Source organism: Stenella coeruleoalba, assembly GCF_951394435.1.
Source record: "Stenella coeruleoalba genome assembly, chromosome: 12".
Taxonomy (NCBI): domain Eukaryota; kingdom Metazoa; phylum Chordata; class Mammalia; order Artiodactyla; family Delphinidae; genus Stenella; species Stenella coeruleoalba.
The window spans coordinates 59286898-59307312 of record NC_137158.1 but is presented as its reverse complement, the minus strand read 5'-3'; the positions used below and the strand labels follow the sequence as shown (position 1 = coordinate 59307312).

The window sequence follows — 20415 nt, the reverse complement described above, 5'->3', positions numbered from 1 at the left end:
TCGCTCACCGCAACTAGAGAAAAGCCCCTGCACGGCAACAAAGACCCAACGCAGTCAAAAATAAATATAAATTTTTTTTTAAGTACCAATGTCATTAAAGGCCAAAGGAAACTAATTTTTACAGTCCCTGTTTAAAATTCTACAAAGCCTTTAAAGCGTATCTGTCATCATAATCCCCAGCCACTGGCAGTATTATTGCACAATGCACATTTTTTATACCTAATATTGTAGAGCCATATTTAACTAGAATATTAAAAGAAACTTTAAAAAATAAAAGCTTATTAAAATCTTAAATATTTCATTGAGTAGTTTCTTTGTATTTAGAGAATAAAAACAGACACGAATCTGCTAAACCTCACCACTAAGCCATGTTCCACATGCCTAAAAATGACACAAGAAGAAATTTCATTTTTCTATCTTTTAAGCTTTCTAGTTGATTCAAACCATACATGAGCTCAAAGAAAAAGCCTTCACGTTAGTTCGTGAGGGAGAGCAGTTATAGTCTAGCACACAGAAGGAGAATGTCCTTGACCTCATCTTTTGACATTATTTTTGGATTTTTTCTAAGCTGTTAACATAAATTACTCCTAAATTTGCTGCCTCATTAAGATTTAACAGAATTATCCCAACAATTTGCTACCTAACTTTTCTTCAAAACTGAATATAGTCATTTTTCTTGATTGTTTACACAAAGGAAAAAACTTGAAAATTTAATGATACAGCAATAAGTAAAAATTTTAAAAACATCCTAAAATAGGAGAATTTTCTGTATTTTAACATACATGATGATATCAAGTATTTTCACAACTACATTTCCCAGAAAGGAACAGAATGCACAAATCATTTTTCATCTTTTCGTAAGACCAATAATTTTCACATTACAAAATGATGAAATACAGAATTAAATGTAGCAAATGCCTTTTAAAACCCCTAAAGAGCATCATATTTTTCCATTAGTATAAAACAATTATCTTACCAAAAAAATTAATACACTCCTGATTTCAATCAGCTTCTGATTGTTCCCTTGCATTTTTCGGTGTTGACTTACCTTAAATTATTACCTCTCGTAAGAAAGCATACAAAACCAACATATGGGCAAATCCACCCAGAACTAATAATTAAGCAATTCTAGCCAGTTAAGAAATATTTAGGATTTATTATAATGCCATTAAATTTCTCATCTTTTTATTTTTAAACTAATGTGTAATTGCAGGTAGTGGAGAAACATACTTTCACATGCATGCAATTAGGATATTTTTATGCAGTCATTCTAATTCATTTTCCAATTCTATTTCTTAAAAATATGAAAATCATGATTTTCCAAAACTAATGCATTCCAAATGTCTAATAACGTGTTTAAAAATCAAAGACCCTTATAAGTCTGAATACTTTTTTCTTTAAAACTAGGTGCCAACAAGTAGAGGCCAAAAGTAGAGCAGCTCATTGTCAATGTGCTGGCTTCCAAAAGCTTGTTTGCAGGTCACTTAATTGGAACTTGGAATACAGTCTCCCATTGAAATAATGTTATAAATGCTGCTCCTTTTCCCAGGCCTTCCCACAAAAGCCCATAAGTAGTTTCAACAGAAAATTAACATTCGATACTTTCAAACAAACAAACAAAAAAGGTGCTCATACGAAAGATATGAAAAGTATCTCCTGGGCTTCCCTGGTGGCGCAGTGGTTGAGAGTCCACCTGCCGATGCAGGAGACACGGGTTTGTGCCCTGGTCGGCGAAGATCCCACATGCAGCGGAGCGGCTGGGCCCGTGAGCCATGGCTGCTGAGCCTGCGCGTCCAAAGCCTGTGCTCCGCAACGGGAGAGGCCACAGCAGTGAGAGGCCCGCATACCGCAAAAAAAAAAAAAAGTATCTCCTAATCTTGTCCTATTCCTAGCCCTCCTCCCCATATTTGCATTAAGCTTTCTGTTACCCACAAATAAGTCTCTTGAGAGGGAAATATTAAATTCTTTGGTTTCCAGGTTACTTGAAGCTTGTGTGCCCCACTATTACAAGTCACCCTACCCCCTGGAAAACAAAGTGCCATTGAACCTATATTATAAAACCAGCATTTGTAACACTGTACTTATTATTTATAAACGTTCTGGTTGGAATTTGGTATGCCAGAAACACACCTTCCACCCCGAAATGACAATATTTTGTGTGTGTGCACCTACTCTTGCCAAACTCCGTTCTAGGTACTGGGAACGACCTGAAAAACTTTGTGAGGAAGATTAACAAGTGTCAAATTTCAAGGATGACAAATGACAAAAGGAAAGCCATGAAAGTGTTGTGTTTTGTTGGGGTTTTTTTGGTTTTTTTTGGTGGGGGAAGGGGTTGCCCTAGTCAGGGTGGTCACGGGTGGGAGAGGTTTGAGCTGAGATTTTGGCATTAACAAAATCAAAAGGAGAGGAAAGTAAACTCCCAGCCAGAGAAGGCTTTCCAGAGGGCAGAGGGAAACTGGCAAGTTCAAGCAAGGCCAGAGGGGCTCAAGCAGAAGGAACGAGGGCTGAGGTGGAAAAGGCCAAGCCATGTAGAACCTTCTAGAATATGGTAAAGCCTCTGTCTTCATCCTAACAACAATGGGAAAATACTGAAGTGATAAGCATGTAGGGGATGTGTCCAGATTTGGATTTAGAAAATAATCATTATCACCTCCATTTAACAACTGAAGACACCGAAACTACAGCAATTAAGTAACCTGACCTACATCCACAGTGCAGTTTGTAATCCAGCTGGTATCCGAACAAGGTCTGTCAGGTTCCAAAGCCTGTACTCTCCTCACTTTCTACAGAACCTCCAAGAAGTTGAGAAGCAGAAACAAAGGTTACAGGGTGAAACAAAGCAGCTTGCGGGGTGAGAACTAAGGGTTGCAAACAGTTCTCTCATCCCCTCCTCTCATCTTTGCAGCCTGAATCCTGAAATAAGTAGCAGAAGAAAAGAATCTCTCCACCCTCTTTCCCCTTGGTCCCCTTCCCTGCCAGCCCTATCCCAGCACATCACCCCACCAGTCTTCAATGGAGGAGGCGGGAAGCCGGCACAGGGCTGGAAGCGGCTGGGGCAGGCTCAGAGGAGTTGCAGAGCTGCTGCTCTGACCAGCAGGGCCAAGAACAGAGGCAGGCAGGGAGCAAGAGGAAAGGAAGGACCTCAGCAAAGCAACTTAGAGAAGGGCTCACCCAACTTCTACACTCACAGACGCTGGAGTGAAACAATCTCTAAGCAAGAAATCAAAAGAAGGAACCTGGCGTCTCTTCCAATCAGAAATCATGTGCCCTTGGGGACATCACATGGCCTGTTTCACAGGCAGTTTCCTCAGGACCTGGCCTCCGTCTGACTGCTTGCTTAAATAGCACCACCTGTGGCTTCCTGCTCTCTTCTCATTCCCATAGGTACACGTGATCCTAAATCTCAGAGAAAACCTGTCCAAATAACTCACAAGTATTTTCATACATAATTTCTGATTGCATTAAACTTTGCATCAGCTAAACACTTTTAAGGGCTATTTTACTGTTAACCCGCCACTACGTACCAGTAAAACCAAAGTCTGATTCTTTACTGTATCAAATTCTAAAATCCTGTATTGCTAGGTAATACCATTTCTCTTTTTATGTGTTTCTCTCCCCAACTAAACTGTATCTCACAGACTAGATACTTCCTAGAGTGTCCTAAAAGAATTTATTTTTTTCTTTGATATTTATTTCTTTGATTTCAATTTCATTTGCTTTGATCTTTAAAAATTCACTAGCATTGTGTAGAAACATTTTAGTTAAATAAAGGGAAAAGCAACCTGAAAACATGCCCAGTTAAGAGATCAGAGCCCACAATCAAACAGAAATTCAGATCTAGCTCTTAAGATATATGAAATTGGGCCAAGATATAAAAACAGTCAGTCATCCGAATAAGGTGTTCTTTCCTAAGGCATTTTTAATTCCTAACTCACTGCTCTAGAGGTCTTAGATACTGCAGTTTTCTCTCTCAGTCACATATAAGGGTTTCTTAGTGTGGGCCAGTTGGCTGGTCCCATTTCCTATTACCGATGCCACATTAATTTTTCAGACTTTTAATAGATTTCTACCGAGTTTGTCATGCACTATTAAGTTGGTACAACAATGAGTAATTTTTAAAGAAACTACGTTGCAATAATCATTACCATGAACTGGACTAAGCAGCAGGAAATCCCAGTTTACTTTTCCCACAGAGATTTCAGAATCTTTTTTTACCAGCTCTCTGCTTCTGAAAGATTCCTCCACTATGATGAACAAACACTTAGAAAGGAGCTTGACATGCTACCTGGCAACACTTTTTCAAGTGGCTTTTGCAAAATTATTGTTTAAATATGATTGCTTAAATAGTATTTGTTTGTTTTTGTTTGCGGTACGCGGGCCTCTCACTGTTGTGGCCTCTCCCATTGCGGAGCACAGGCTCCGGATGCGCAGGCTCAGCGGCCATGGCTCACGGGCCCAGCTGCTCCGTGGCATCTTCCCGGACCGGGGCACGAACCCGTGTCCCCTGCATCGGCAGGTGGACTCTCAACCACTGCGCCTCCAGGGAAGCCCTAAATAGTGTTTTTTAAAATTACTGTTTATACATATTCTATATTCCCTGTGTGGCCCAGCTAAAAATGCCACCAAAGACTCTTAAAAGCTGAGAGCAAATGGGCTTATGAGCATTTAGTGTACCTTAAATATAATTTAGAATAAACTTAGTAAAAATAATTTTTTAAAAAAATAGCACCTCTTTGTTGGTGATCGGAATGGATAGGAAATAGTTGGGTTGACCATCTTTTTGCTTTTTTTTCCTCTTCTTTATTTTATCTTTATTGTTCCATTCCTTTTCTTTACTTCTCTCCAAATTTATCTGAGGTACATCAGTGACTAGAGAAAAAAAGTCAAACAACATGTCTAATGCATTTAAACAAAGATAATATAATCAGAAAAAAAACAAGCACTATACAAGTAGCAATCATTCTCAACTGTCATTTTCAAATCTAAAATAGGAATTGGCAAACTCTTCTGCCAAAAACCTCATAATAAATATTTTAGGCTTTGCAGATCGTACGGTCTTAGTCAAAACTACCCAAGTCTGCTATAGACAAAACACAGATGAATGGGTACAACTGTTTTCTAATGAAAATTTATTTACAAAGCAGATAGATGTGGCCCATGGGCCATGGGTTCACTAACCTCTGATCTAAAGCATAACTAACCACCATTCTCTTCCCCTTGCCACAATTTTCATGATGCTAGGAAAAATCACTTTTTCATCCATCCTGTATATGTATATTTGTAACTTTTACAACAAAAGCACTTGCAGCAGTGCCATTCAAAGTTTGGTTCATGGCCAGTGTCACACTACAAACCATTTGTTCCAGAAACTGAGAGAATGCTTTATAAACTTTCAGAGCAATTAGGCAAAGTAATTTTGTCTGTCAAAGTTTGGCTTCTATTTTATAGATCTTTTTCTTTAACACCTTTTTGCTAATAATTCATGTTTTATTATATTTTACAAAAGTATCAGTCAGCAACAAGTAAGAAATTAAAGAAAAAAAAATGGTCCTTGACCATAGATAACTTGAGAAACACTTAGCATGCTTTTTAAGGTCATCTTCAAAAGACATTTCCAACACCCAACAACTCTTATTATGAAGCTATACCCCCAGAAGTAATTTCCAAATCAGCGTGAAATGCCATTGTCTCTTTTACAAATTCTATGAGGGGCTTCCCTACTCGTGCAAAACTACCATTAATTTATTTTTCAGGTGTGCCTTCTTGAACAGTAGCTTACTGTTCAAAATACAGTACATCAGAGAGACTTTGAAAAATTCAAATATAATTGTATATTCTGAGGTATGATTTTGGAAAGAGGGAGATGAGGGAGGAAGCACCTTGCCTTACATTCAGTCCTATGAAGTTGGTTTCATCTTTGGGATCAACTCTAACAGACCATAGTGACCAAGAGCACAAGGCCCATGTGCATCTAACTAAACTCCTTATTTTACATACGATGAAAGAGAAGAGAAGAGAAGAAAACCTTTTTAAAGCAGCTCAATGTCACAGAGTCAAGCCTGGCGTCTAGACCTTTTAAAGGTCTCCTTCTAGTGTACTTTCTACTGGAGCAAACTGCTTCCCTCTCGCAGTTCTAGATGAGTAGTTACTACTGCACACAAAACCAAAGAGCGGAAGGAAATGTCCTTATTCTGTTGTTCTTTGAAATATTAATAGTAAACAATTTTTAAATGAATGCTGCAAATAATACTTTAATGCTAACTTCTAAGAAAAATAGTAGAAAACGTTTAAAATTTAAAAATTAAGAGTCTGTGGGAATAGACATGCTTTCTTTCTAGGATTAACATATCTGTGAGCCCTAGAAAAAGACTTAAGACAGGGGTAAATTAAGAGCAAGGTGATCTGGGTGATAAGTCTGACTGTATCATAATGAGTTAAGGCAAAATTACCCAGTCTGTTTGTGCAACCATTTCTCTACTACATTTCTCAACAATATGCATAATGATTAACATGGTTAAAGTGATACATCTTCACAGAGAACACATATTTGAAATATAAATTATTAGCTTCTTTTGTACCTGTGAGCTTGTCAGAACTTTTAAAAAGTTCGTAGCATTCTCTGTATTACGAGCATTATCTGAATTGCTTCATAAGATGCCACTGGGTTTTATTTCCCATGCAGCTTTTTTCATATGGAAAATCAAATCAATACACTGAGCTGCTTGTAATTTCAGATATATAAGAAATAGTCCTACCATTGATTGTAGTAACATGAATTAAATGTACTAATTTTAAACAAAAGCCACAAAATATGCTAATGAAGTACCACATATTTTAAATCCACTTCTAAAATACATTCCTACCCCACCTCCATCTGCTGTTAGTAAACTGGCACTCTGGAAAAGGAAACCATTTTTAACATAATCTGGGCTGGAATCCTGGCTCCACACACTAGCTGTGTGACCTTAGATAAGTCACATAAGTTCTCCTGACCTAAGTTTCCTCCTCTCTAACGTGAGGATAATAATAATAGCTACCTCATAGGAACATTTAAACATTGACTTAGGGACTTTCCCTGGTGGTCCAGTGGTTAAGACTCTGTGCTTCCACTGCAGGGGTATCTGACAGTTATCAGCCTATGCCTTTGCATAAAAGTAATCTACAAAAGGAAAAGGGGAAGTGGAAATGGCTGCTGGGAAGACAACCAGCAATGCAGCAGAGGCAGCACTAGATAGTGAAAGGGCACTGACCCAAAGACTAGTCTTCCAACAAGCATCTTTCCATCAATTTACTTCATTTCTTTATCTGAGAACTTAAAAATCTGGCCAATCCATGGAGAAATAGCTAATTCTAGGTTTGGGGGATAAAATGTACAAGAGAAGGCTAGAAATTCAAAGACTCCTGGGATCATGTCAGAAGGTCTCCAGAGCCAGTTTGAAAGTTCCCCCACAGGCCAAAGATGGGACAATTTGAACATCAAATGACCATAACAGTAAACTTCTACACAACTTGATTTCTTCAATGATAAACGTGCACGCGTGCATGCGCGCACACACACACACACACACACACACACACAAATGAAAACAAAAGGAGGAGGAGATCTAGAGATCTCCTAGAAAAGAGACTGAAGAGATGTATCAAATATAATGCATAGGCTTTGGTTCCTAAATCAAACCAACTTTTTAAAAATTACAATACAGGGACTTCCCTGGTGGTGCAGTGGTTAAGAATCCGCCTGCCAATGCAGGGGACATGGGTTCAAGCCCTGGTCTGGGAAGATCCCACATGCCGTGGAGCAACTATGCCTGTGCGCCACAACTACTAAGCCTGCATGCCACAACTACTGAGCCTGCACACCTAGAGCCTGTGCTCCGCAACAAGAGAAGCCACCGCAGTGAGGAGCCCGAACACCAAAACGAAGAGTAGCCCCCACTCGCTGCAACTGGACCGCGCGCAGCAACGAAGACCCAACGCAGCCAAAGATAAATAAATAAATAATTACAATACAATCAGAGAAATGTGAATATGACAAGGTATTTGATGACATTAGGAAGTACCATTATTTTTCTCATGTAGTAAGGATATTTCAAGTACGCTTACTATTATATGCTTAATAAGATTCCTCATCTTTTAAGGATATGCATTATTTACAGAAAAAATGAGCTCTCTGCGATTTACCTCAAAATAATCCAGTGAAGAAGAGGTAATGAATACATGAGGCTCATTTATACTATTCTACTTTTGAATATGCTTAAAAGTTTCTATAATCAAATTTAAAAAAAAAAAAAACCCAGGGGCATGGGAGGAACAAAAGCTGCATAATCTAGTAACTAGGGGTCTCTTCTGGTTCTAGTTTTCTGTGATTTGGAATAAAGGTACCAACTGTTACTACCTGTACTAATTAGGACATTTTATGGTGAAATTAAACAAAGAATGGTGTCCAAACTAATAATCCAGCTGATTTTATAACCTTTAGTTTATCTCAAAATTAACATAGTAGAAATAGAATCCTAAGTCTATAGTCTAGTTTTTCTTTTTTCAAACTGCAAGTATCAATCCACTAGTGGGTTATGAAATCACCTTAGAAGACAAAAAAAAAAAAAAAGCACTTTTTAATAACTAGAATGGAATGGATTGGAATGAAAGGAAAGCAAAGCAAAAGGACAGAATGGTAAACAGTACACTGCTTACGATACATGTATTACTTAATGAAATTTCAGTTTTTTACATATATATGTATATTGGGTGGCAATGTAAAATCTATTTCTTACTTTGAACATAAGACACACTTTTGCTGTATTTTACTCAATATAACAGTACTAAGAAGAGGAATAGACTTAATAAAACAGTATTTAAAAGACCACTGGAGTGTTCAGTATTTTGTTTTACACATTACCTGTTTAAAACTAAAGTGTCCTCCTGTCTGTAGCTACTCATTTTTGCCATTTCAAATGTTTCATAAGTCCATTTTGCAGATATCCAGAGAAGGAAAATCATAATCTCTGAAGGTAATAGTTATAATGTGAAATAGGTCTAATAATTCTGGTATTGTGAGAATGACACAGAGTAAAGCCCCCAACTCAGAATGCAACCTCCTGGTAAAAATAAAGAAGTACAGGGTTTTTCTAAATTCCCTTAGCTTTCTCTTATCAATAACTATTAAACTTCCCTCTGAACTGGATTATCTACATTTTTCTTTTGTTAGGCATCACAGACAGGGTAAAGTTTAAAATTATCTGATGTGAGTTGGGCAAAAAAGGGGGAAAGAATTCTGTGAGTATTTACTGTTATAGTACAGTTTAATATACCATTATAAGTAGTTTGTCTTTCTATTTCTGTGAGTCCTGATGATTTATGGTCAACTTGCTAGACACTTGTTTGCATAGCTTCTTTGCCTTTCATTTGCAGGTTTATTTGTATGGTTTATTTGCAAGTTTATTTGTATGGCCAGAGTATAAAATCCCTCTTTTCCTTACTGAACTTCATTTTATTTCTAGCTTTTAAATCATAATCTAAGTTCTAAAATACAATTTACTGTTATATTTTTTATTTAGTGCATATGAAAATACAATGAGCAAAGTATTCAAGTAATATCAAGTTTACAATAAAAACATTAAAGATCAATGACCATAGAAGCAAAATGTAGAAAGCTTTTGGCAATATGCCCTGGATCTTTCACTGGATTATTGAGTAACTTTATTGTTTAGCCAAAAAAAAAAGTATCAGTTGTAGTACAGCCTGTAAATGCATCCCATAAATTTATTACATTTGTTAATTTTCATAATGATTTCAGTAGCCATTTTAATGTGCTCTAATGAATCTGGTCTTGTTGACAAAGGCTGTAACTCTCTCATCCATGAGTTGGCTTTTTTTTACCTAAAGCACCACATATGTCATTTTATGTAAATTAACTAATTTTCCTAAAGTTTGTTTAATTCCCTCGAAAAACTACAAGGGAATGAATTATGGGAGAAATTAATGTAATGAGGTAGTCCATCTGTTATTGTTGGTGGATTGTTTTCATACTTGCTGTTAGCCAAAAGGCTGAGAATGAATTCGATTTTGCTTTTATATTCTTTTCCTTTTTTCTTGTTACTTAAGCAGTCAAAATCTTTGAAGTAACCATTCTTAAAACTTAAGTGTACAGCTTAGAATATTACCTTCTATATTTCATAGAATTACTCTGAATAATCTTTGGCAAGTTACTAAAACTTTCTAAAAAAATAATTTACCCCTCTCATTCACTGTGAGGATTAAGAAATAATAAATCATTTACTGATGTGCTAGAAGCACTCAATGATATTATTATAAAATACTGCTCTCAAAGGGCAAGTATTTTAATACTTAATTCAACAAATAAATTTTGGTAAGATTAAATTAATAAAAATTTACGGAGGCAAGTTTGTGCCACACACTGCTGTAAGGACAGCATTAACAAATTGAATCTTCCCAACAACCCTACCATTATTAAACCAATTTTAGAGATAATGAAAGTAAGCCCAGACACTTGTTCAAAGTACACAATAGGAAAGTGTAGAAGCAAATTTTGTCCCTTGACAGTCTGACTCCACAGCCCTCACTTTTAACCACCTAACTTTAACACTATTAGTGATATCTTAGTGGATAGTATCAAAAAAAAAAACTGAGTTTCTCTAGTTCTCTGTTTACTGAATTGATGAAGCTTACATCTTTAAAAGCAAGTTTCTAACCACAACTAAAAGCTTTAATCATATTTTCTCATGAAAAGTATCAAGAGCATTCAGGGACTTCCCTGGTGACACAGTGGTTAAGAACCGCCTGCCAATGCAGGGGACACGGGTTCGAGCCCTGGTCCAGGAAGATCTCACATGCTGCAGAGCAGCTAAGCCTGTGCGCCACAACTACTGAGCCTGCGCTCTAGAGCCCGCGAGCCACAACTACTGAGCCTGAGTGCCACAACTACTGAAGCCCGTGCGCCTAGAGCCCGTGCTCCATAACAAGAGAAGCCACCACAATGAGAAGCCCGTGCACCACAACCACGAGTAGCCCCCGTTCGCCACAACTAGAGAAAGCCTGCATGCAGCAACAAAGACCCAACGCAGCCAAAAATAAATAAATAAAAATAAATTTACAAAAAAAAAAAAGCATAAAGAGCACTTATAAAATCTGAAGATTAGAAAAAGGAAAAAAGAAACCTCCCATCTTAACACAACCACTGTGAATTTTGGTGGCAAATCACCTAAAGTATTTACACAATTGTAAACAAACAGCACATATATTTTCCCCCTACTTTTTCACTTTGTATTTTATATAGGAAATGTTCACTATTACATAGTCTTCAGAAATATTTTTATAATATATAAATATATAATAAATATATATTTATATAAATAATATATTTAATATAATTTAATAATATATTTATGATTTATAAATATATATTTATATAAATAAATATATATATAATATAATAATATATAATTCCATACTATGTAGTCTAAAGGCACTAGTATAGCTTATTCAACCACACTCTAATGGACACTTGGGTTTTCCCCAATATTTTTACTATTTAAAAACTAAATACTATTTTACTATTTAAAAACACTGTGACACACATATTTGTAAATAAAACTTCTTCCCACAAGACTATGTCCTTATAGTAGGAATTCCATGAGTGACTCTACCCCATGTATGAACATTGCTCAAGATCCCAACAAACTCCATTCTAAAAGGACTGTAACAGTACATTGTCAGAAGCCATGTAGATATAACATTAAAATCACTGAGTATTATTTTTAAGAGATATTGCCAATCTGATAAGTTACAGTTGTATTTTGACGTGCATCCTTTGATACTTATGAAGTTGAATAATTTTCCATACATTTGTTTACTGAGTTTTATCTTTTACACCCTTTGCCAGATACCAATTATTTTTTATTATTTGGGACAAATATTTGCCTTAAGTCCTTTCACAATAAAATTTGAAATATGCATTACAGGCTTCCCCAATAAATTACAGAAAGGTACAGGATATAATTTACCCTTTTTTAAAAATTGACTCAGGACAATCACTTACTATACCAAGTACGGAGATTCAATCTTCATTTGATACACATTTTTCTGTTACAAAATTTTTTTCCAGGTAAAGGGAGGTTTCAATTGATACTTTAAAATACTTAAGATTCAAAGTATTTTTTAATATACTACTTAATAGTATTAGCTAATGAATAAGGAATAAAATGATAATTTCCCATATCTCTAAAATCTTCAATAATTATAAGGTTAGACCTAGAATTCTGTGAGCTAAAATAAGGATTACAGTAATTTCGGTGAGGAGAACTGAATGCCACATTTAGGAAAGACATGCGACAAAAAAAAAAAAAAAATCACTGAACTACTCTGTTTTGAACCTTGATTTAAGTGTGGCTTCATAGTTAAGGGCTGTGATTATCTTAAGAGAGTAGAGTCATTTAAACTAAAGCTCTCCACAAATTTTTACACTCTGTGGGAAGCATTCTAAGTTATTCCTATCAGCAGTAGAATGAAAGACTCTCCACTGCACGCTCCCACTCAACCTTCAGAGGCAGGATTCACAGCAACCTCAAACCTCTGGATGGTTTACTGGGTTTCCAACCAATTGACCAACGACCCTTCCGCCTGTAAACAGAACAGACCCATCCAGGTCCAGGTCAGCAACTCACTAATGCTGGATTCTCTCCCAGAAAACATTCAACCTACAGGGCCAAAGGTGTGGTTCAGGTTGTACTGCTTCCTCAACATTTCTGAAAGATTTTCTTTTTACATACATTTGTATATTTTATTTCATATATATATTTATTTATTTTACTTACCTTTACTTATATTTTTATGTATTTATTTATATTCCAATACATATCATTTTGGCCAGTAAACATCTGTTAGATGAATGGGTACTGCTGAATTAGCAGTAGGTCCAGAATAACTGAGGTGGTTATAAACCATGGAATGTTGTGGCCCATTGTTTTCTGAAGTAGTTTATAAACTCCAGAATGATCTGGCCCCAAATTCTGTGAGAATGCCTTAATATTATCTGTGATAGTTTTATCAATAGACTACCAACAGACAATTATTAATTAACAACCCAAACTCAAAAACATGACAAGTACTTAAGGTGAAGTAATTATTAAGAAAAAAATATATGTATCACTAAATTTACTATTCATTGCTTCTAAACATATTTATTTAATAAAGTACTTACTTCCACAGTCATCTATAACATCGATAGTAGCAAATGGCAAATCTACCAGAGAATCCACTGTGTTGGCTTCAGATTCTTCTGACATTTCCCTTTTTCTTGACACATTTTCACACTCATCGGAATTTATTCCTCCTTTAACATCACAAAAAGAAAAGTATATTATTTTATTTATTTTAACTCATATCCTAAGCTACAATAACTCAACTAACTGAACTCAATATAAATTAACATCTGTTAAGAAATGCTAAAACTGGTATTCAAATATATTGTACAGCTATTTATATAAATATTTATACCATATTCTCCATTTTTATAAATGCATTTTTATGTTAAACAGCTTTAATAATTTTCTGAAGCACAGTACTCAACTCAGGGTTAAATGAAGTTGAGTTAATCAACAAGCCTCAAGATCCTTTATAGCTGCATTTTCTTAATTCTAAAACTACAGTTTTTCACATACCTTTTGAAAACAAGCCAACAAGGTTTTGGCAGTCTTTTTCATGTTTATTTTTTAACAATATCACTTACCTGTTCTCATCTGTACAAGCTATGACTTTTACTTTTTTCTTCATAAAGACTTTTAAATTTTTTTGTCTCCATTATTATATTAACATTGGAAATTCAAATGTTAAAAACACATAGCTTTAAATACGCTTTTCTAGAAATTCAGTGGTTAAAAAGCAAAAAGATCTTACAGTTTCCCGACAGCTCTCCCATGGATATTAATATTAGAGCCACATTTCACATTTGGTCCTTGTTTTGTTTTGTTTTGTTTTTACGGGTGGAACAATCATATTCGTTGGGAGGAGGTTAAGGGAAAGAGGGTGTCTGTTCAAATTGATAGTCAATTGCTAAGTTTATCAGTAGGTGGTCTCCCCAGTACTATTATTCTCCATGCTTTTATTGACAGACACAAATGTTGTTTGAACTAGAACTGAACAAAATCCTGGGATACTTATATAATTTCTACTCTATATATTGAGTAAAGATTAATTTACCACTAACAATATTAAAGAAGTCATTTATTTCATTCTGCTGTAATCCTCTATTTTCATATATCAGGCCTTAAAAAAACACACTCCATTAAGAATATGGCTTCAATATACAAGATAATAAATATCCTGATAGGTCATAGCTAACATAAACCAAAAAAAACTAAATTTTTATTGCAATTTGGGTAATCTCTAATATTACTTACACACACACACCCCTATTTTCTAGATAAAAGCAAAAAATGACAATAAAACCTTTTTGTTGTTGCTTTTTGTATATCAGCTAATCATGTTCAATACCAAAATCAAAAAAATTAATAGTACATTCTTAATAATGCTATTTATTTATATTACAGTTCAAACCTTATTGAGTATGAGTGCCTGGCACGCAGGTGTTCAACAAATGTTAGTTTACTCTAAATCTAATCAAACTCACAACTATTTGAAACGTGAGAACAAGTAAATGTTTCCTTTCTATGTTTACACTTGCATTGAAAAATACAAATGCAGCTTATATTTAAACAACAGTTTTAATAGATCAACACATATCTTTATATTTTGGGGCACATGCAGCTATGCAGAAAATATCATCACTGACCATGTTGCTTACACTTAAAAGCTAGCAACAAAGAGTATTTGTGCAGTTACAAGTGCACAAAGCTGAATGAAAATCTGGACAAAATGAAATAAAGCCAACTTTCGTTTTTCTATTTTACTCTTAATCTAAGAACTTAGTAATAAATTCTAAGGATCTAATGTACAGCATGGTGACTAGAGTTAATAAATACTGTACTGTATACTTGAAATTTGCTAAGAGAAAGCTTAAGCATTTTCACCAAAAAAAAAAAAAAGTGAAGTGTGGATGCGTTAATTAACTTGATTGTGGCAATCATCTCACAATGTGTACTTCTATCAAATCATCACGCTGTACACTTTAAATATATACAGTCTTATTTGCCAATTGTACCTCAATAAAGCTGAGGAGGGGAGAAATTAGTGATATTAAATTGGCCCATTTAACAGTGACATCTCAATACTAGCTCCAAAGTGCCACTTGGAAATATACTGGATTCTTGGCAATATGTGGAATGGGGAAGGAAGGCTGAATTCTATGCTCACGTTTTGAAGGCAAGATGAAGAATTAAATAACATGATGAATTAAATTTAGTCATTTTTTAAATGAAAAATGTTGTTGAAACAATTAAATGTTTACCTTATCTTAACCAATTAATCAACCACAATTAGAGAACAAGTGCTATGTGGATCACTCTGGCTATACCAAAAGGACAATCGAGCAGTGACAATGGTGATAATAGTGGTGTTTGGGTAACATGCAAGGCAAGCTGGCTACTATAAAAGAAAGGGTTTGGGACTAGAAATCAGGAGACAGGGACTTCCCTGGTGGTCTACTGGTTAAGACTCTGTGCTCCCAATGCAGGGGGCCCAGGTTCAATTCCTGGTCAGGGAGCTAGGTCCCATATGCCACAACTAGATCCCGCATACCTCAACTAAAGATCCCGCACGCGGCAACGAAGATCTCCCGTGCCGCAAGTAAGACCCAGCACAGCCAAATAAATAAGTAAATATTTTTTTTAAAAATCAGGAGACAGATATGCTAGTATTGGACCTGCCACTCACTTGTGATCCTGGGCAAGTCGCGTGAATTCTCTAGGCCCTAGTAGTTATCTCATCTATTAGATGACAAGGTTGTCCTAGTTGAAAAATTCTAAAGCTTGGTTGTACATTAGAATCACCTGAAGAGCTTTTTTAAATGATCAACATCTGGGTCTCACCCCAGGCCACCTAAATCAGAATCTCTGGAAATGAGGCCAGCCTCTTGTACTTTTATAAAGCCTCGCAGGGTGACTCTAACGTGCAATGAAGTTTGAAAACCACTGCTCCCCTTTCACTTATTCCATACCTTGATTCTGTGCCAGACTAAGAAATTATGTTAGCAGTTGAGAACAATCAACTTAAAAGTAAAAACTCTGATTAATCGTCTACTGGCAGGGAAATCTTTCCCGATGACCAGCTCAGGGCTGAGTGAGGTAATCCAATCTCCTTCCACATACAATCACAGCATGAATACATCATGTTATAGATGTCCACTTACATGTCTTCTCCATTAGACTCTAAGCTAAAGTGACCAGATAATTTACAGCCCAAACCAGGGCTCCTTTGAAAAGTGAAACGGGGAACTTTTCCAATTACACCCCTATCTGTCTGTATGGTCGCCCTACTCTAAGTTCCTTAAGTGCTACATCTTATCCTCCTTTGATTCCTCAATGCCTAGCACAGTGTCCAACTCACAGGAGGTGCTCAATACACTTGTACTGAACAACAAAGGTAAGTACCCATTTGGGAGTGGTTAATAAATTACTCAAGCTCCATGGCCACACAGCTATCTCAGTGCTCCTAAAAATAATTCCTGGTGTTTAATGGCATCCTTACCCCATCACAGATTCATTTTCACAGAATAAATGATATTCTATTTGACATAAAAATAAAAATTGAAGTATAACATGACTTGCTCAACATCATTCCCCATCTTGTTAAATAAAGTACATGTAAACTCTTGAAGCTTGGGATTAACATACACAGACTACTATATATAAAATAGATAACCAACAAGGACCTACTGTAGAGCACAAGGAACTCTACTCAATATTCTGTAATAACCTATAAGGGTGAAGAATCTGAAAAAGAATGAAGATATGTATATGTATAACTGAATCATTTTGCTGCACACCTGAAACTAACACAACATTGTAAATCAACTATATGCCAATAAAATCTTTTTTAAAAGATTTTTAATTTTTAAAATAAACTCTTGAGTGCAATGGTATGTCAAAATCAACAAGCATCTAGAACTTGAAATACAAATTTTGTTCTATTAAATTACAGAATAGTTGAAAACCTTTTTGTAGGTATGAATTATTAACTCAGAAAAAAGAATACCACTTTCAAGTAACTCTTGAAAGAACTGCTGGCCATTCTATAGAACAATGTTTCTCAGCAGGACTCATATCTGGAAGCCTTCCTCCAGTTCTCTAAGCTCTAGTGTTTGGGCAAAGGCTGGCAGACCTGAATTCAACACAGCCATCATAACTACACTTTCTTTTACAGAAGTGCAAATATGTTGCTTTGAGAAAACTGCCTTAAAATAACCAACCTTTAAATAAAGCATTTAAACTATGAATTCACCATTTTAAGTACTTAAAATCTGGTCTAACTATAGTTAAAATAAAATTCTATCTTTTGTACAAATCCAAATAAAAGTAACACTGCTAAGTGCATTAATACTATAAAGACAGGTGAAACTGGTTAACTACTACTAGTAGTAACAACAACAGCTAACATTTGAGCTCGTTCCTATGCCAGGCACAGCTGGAAGCACTTTACAGACAGTAACTCATTTAACCATGCTATCAGGCAGTACTCTTATTATACTCATTTTACACCCTAGCCGATTAAGTAACCTGCCTCAGGTTACAGCTAGTAGGTCTTGGGGCTAGAATTTGAATCCAGTTACTCAATGGCCAAAACCCACCCTTTCCAGCAACATGCCCTGCTGGAAAGTTCACATACGTAGTTTATAGCACTGTAAACTGAGGCAATCCTTTCAGAAAGCAATCAGGAGCCATGAGAATTTTCTTCTTACCCCAACAGATACCAGATAGATATCTGGGAGTCTATCATACTTGTTAAAATAGATTCACCTCAGCTCTGTTTAAACAAAAAAGAAAAAGTTTAACAACTTAAATGCCTAATAATAGGGAAATGGTTAAACAAAGGATACTCGCTATAATGACAACTAAGAATAATGGCTAGGAAGACTACAACAGCTGAGAAAAGTTCGTAACAAATACAGGATTCCCTGCTATCTGAAAGCAGAGCCTTCCTACGAAAAATTTGCTAAGCCAAAATGACGTCAAGTGAAGAAGCAATTATCTTTGGTTGAAAAATCCTGTTAGGATTTCTTTTGATTAGTGAAAACAGGTGCTAATGCAGGTCTTTCATAAATGTAAAAGCAAAGTGACATAACGTGAACTTTTGAAAAGCAGGGGATACCTGTACTGACCTTTTGAAAAGCAGATATAAGACTACTTATGCACTTGCGCTATGTTTACAATTATATATGAAAAGGCTGACAGAGCTGCACTCAATATATTTCTGCTATTCAAGTGTTTTAAACAGAATTAATATTACTTTTATAAGGAAACAATGCACACATTTAAAATATATTATAAAACCATACATGAAGTATACACTAATATTCAAATATATGTGCACTTCAGCAAATGCCTTCATCAAAGACCAATAGAAGAGAAAAAGGATAGTCTGCCCTTTGTCACACAAAATGTAGTTTCCTATTTGGATAACCAAGTACAACTTTACTGAGAAAGATTCTCTTTTATTCACTCTACTAGGTATATAGTAGGTATATTCCCCAAGAACTAGTAAAAAGAGTCAATCCCATCATCCATGTCAGTCCTGGCCTGGCTACTAAAAATAGAAACATCTTACAGCTGGAGAAATGTTGAGAGCTGTCAACAAGTCACCTGACCTCCATGCTTTGGTTTCCACATCGTTAAAACAGAAACTAAAGTATAACCCAAATTACTAGAGAGTAATGGATTAAAGTTAATAATATCTGAAAAGGAATGTAAGAAGACAGTAAACTCCACAAACATCTTAAAGTACGCCGTCAGCATCCTCAGTTGCAAGGCCAGACACTAAAGGAGCTGGGGTGTGAATCCTTTCTCTTTGACACTGACAATCCCCTACAGGTCCCCCTTTATAAATGCATCTCAAAAACTCCCGCCCTTGGGGATTCCCTGGTGGCGCAGTGGTTGAGAGTCCCCCTGCCAATGCAGGAGACGCGGGTTCGTGCCCCGGTCCGGGAGGGTCCCGCGTGCCTCGGAGCGGCTGGGCCCGTAAGCCATGCCCGCTGGGCCTGCGCGTCCGGGGCCTGTGCTCCGCAGCTAGAAAGGCTCCAGCGGTGAGAGGCCCGCGTACCGCAAAAAAAAAAAAAAAAAAAAAACTCCCGCCCTCAGCATACACCTACAAGGTCTTCATCATTTCATTCCCTCAACAACTGTAAACATATTCACACTAGTTAACGGCTACTGCATAACATTTTAAGATTTTCATGCTTTTCATATCTTTTTATGCGTTTATATTACAAAAATCTCACAGAAGAGCACCTTTTCTCTAATTGGCTTGTTGGTCCCTTTCACTAAAAGTCCAACCCGTAACTCGCTCTACCCACAAAGTTCAGTCCACAGCAAATGCCGACCTGAACTGGAAATCAATTCTGAGCCCTACTTTAGATCTAGCGCCAGTTTAAAGAGGTCATTTCTACACCTAGAATAAAATCCTAGAAGGAAACCCCAAGTGTAGTGGTTCAGGTCTTTGATTGTTTGTGATAAAGTATAAAAACTGAGCTTTTTCTAAGTTTGCCGACCACACAATTACACCGTCGGAGGGTGTGTGAAGGCTTGAACTTTCTAAAAGGTCATAAGACCTTCGGGAAAGCAAAGTGAAACTTAGCGTGGGTTCACACCCCGGCCTCCGGTCGCACCAGCAGTGCGTGCACTAACGAAAACGCTTGCTTACAAGCAGCACTGATCACACCCCGGTTGCACTGGGCTCCCAGCGGCTACAGAGTCCCGCGCTGAGCGGGGAGAGGAGGCCCCGAGCTGGGCAGGCGTGGGGTCGCGCTCCAAGCGCTGGGGGCGCAGGGGGGCGGCGAGGCCGGGCCCTCCCTGAGGCCGAGCGCCGAGCGGGGCCCACGCCCCCGGGCTCCGGTCACCCCACCCGGCCCGCTCGGCTACCCGGGCTCACCGGCTCCGGCGCGCTCCATAGCGCTGGCGTTGGCTGGCGGCAGGTCTCTGCAGGCGGCTGCGGCCTGGCGCTGCAACCTGGGGCCAGCCGGGAGGTGGGTGCGGAGGCGGAAGCCGGGGCGGGGCCGGGGGTCAGCGGGCGAGGCGCGGAGGCGGGGCGGGGAGCGGGGGGCGGGGGGCGGTGGGGGCTCGGGCCGCGGCGACCAGGCCTGTGGAGGCGCCGAGCCCCCAGAGCCGCAGTCCCCGCAGAAGCTGCATGCCCATGCCGGGAGCCCGGAACGAGCGGAAGGGGCCGACCCGCAGCGGCTGCGGTACCGGATTCCGGCGAGCGGCGCGGGCCCGGCGCGGGGAGGGCCGG

General features: G+C 37.5%; 1 protein-coding gene across 1 annotated transcript in view; it reads right to left on the bottom strand.

Moving 5' to 3' along the window:
- LOC307195531 (A-kinase anchor protein 7-like) overlaps positions 1 to 20165 on the bottom strand; it is a 143234-nt gene extending 123069 nt beyond the window's left edge. The window contains exons 1-3 of the mRNA XM_079939667.1: positions 20059 to 20165; positions 13220 to 13351; positions 4730 to 4869 (exon numbers count right to left, since the gene is read on the bottom strand). Coding sequence (XP_079795793.1) covers positions 4730 to 4869; positions 13220 to 13351; positions 20059 to 20077 — 291 coding nt within the window. The 5' untranslated portion in view covers positions 20078 to 20165. The remainder of the gene's footprint in view (positions 1 to 4729; positions 4870 to 13219; positions 13352 to 20058) is intronic.
- Positions 20166 to 20415: the final 250 nt, after the last annotated feature.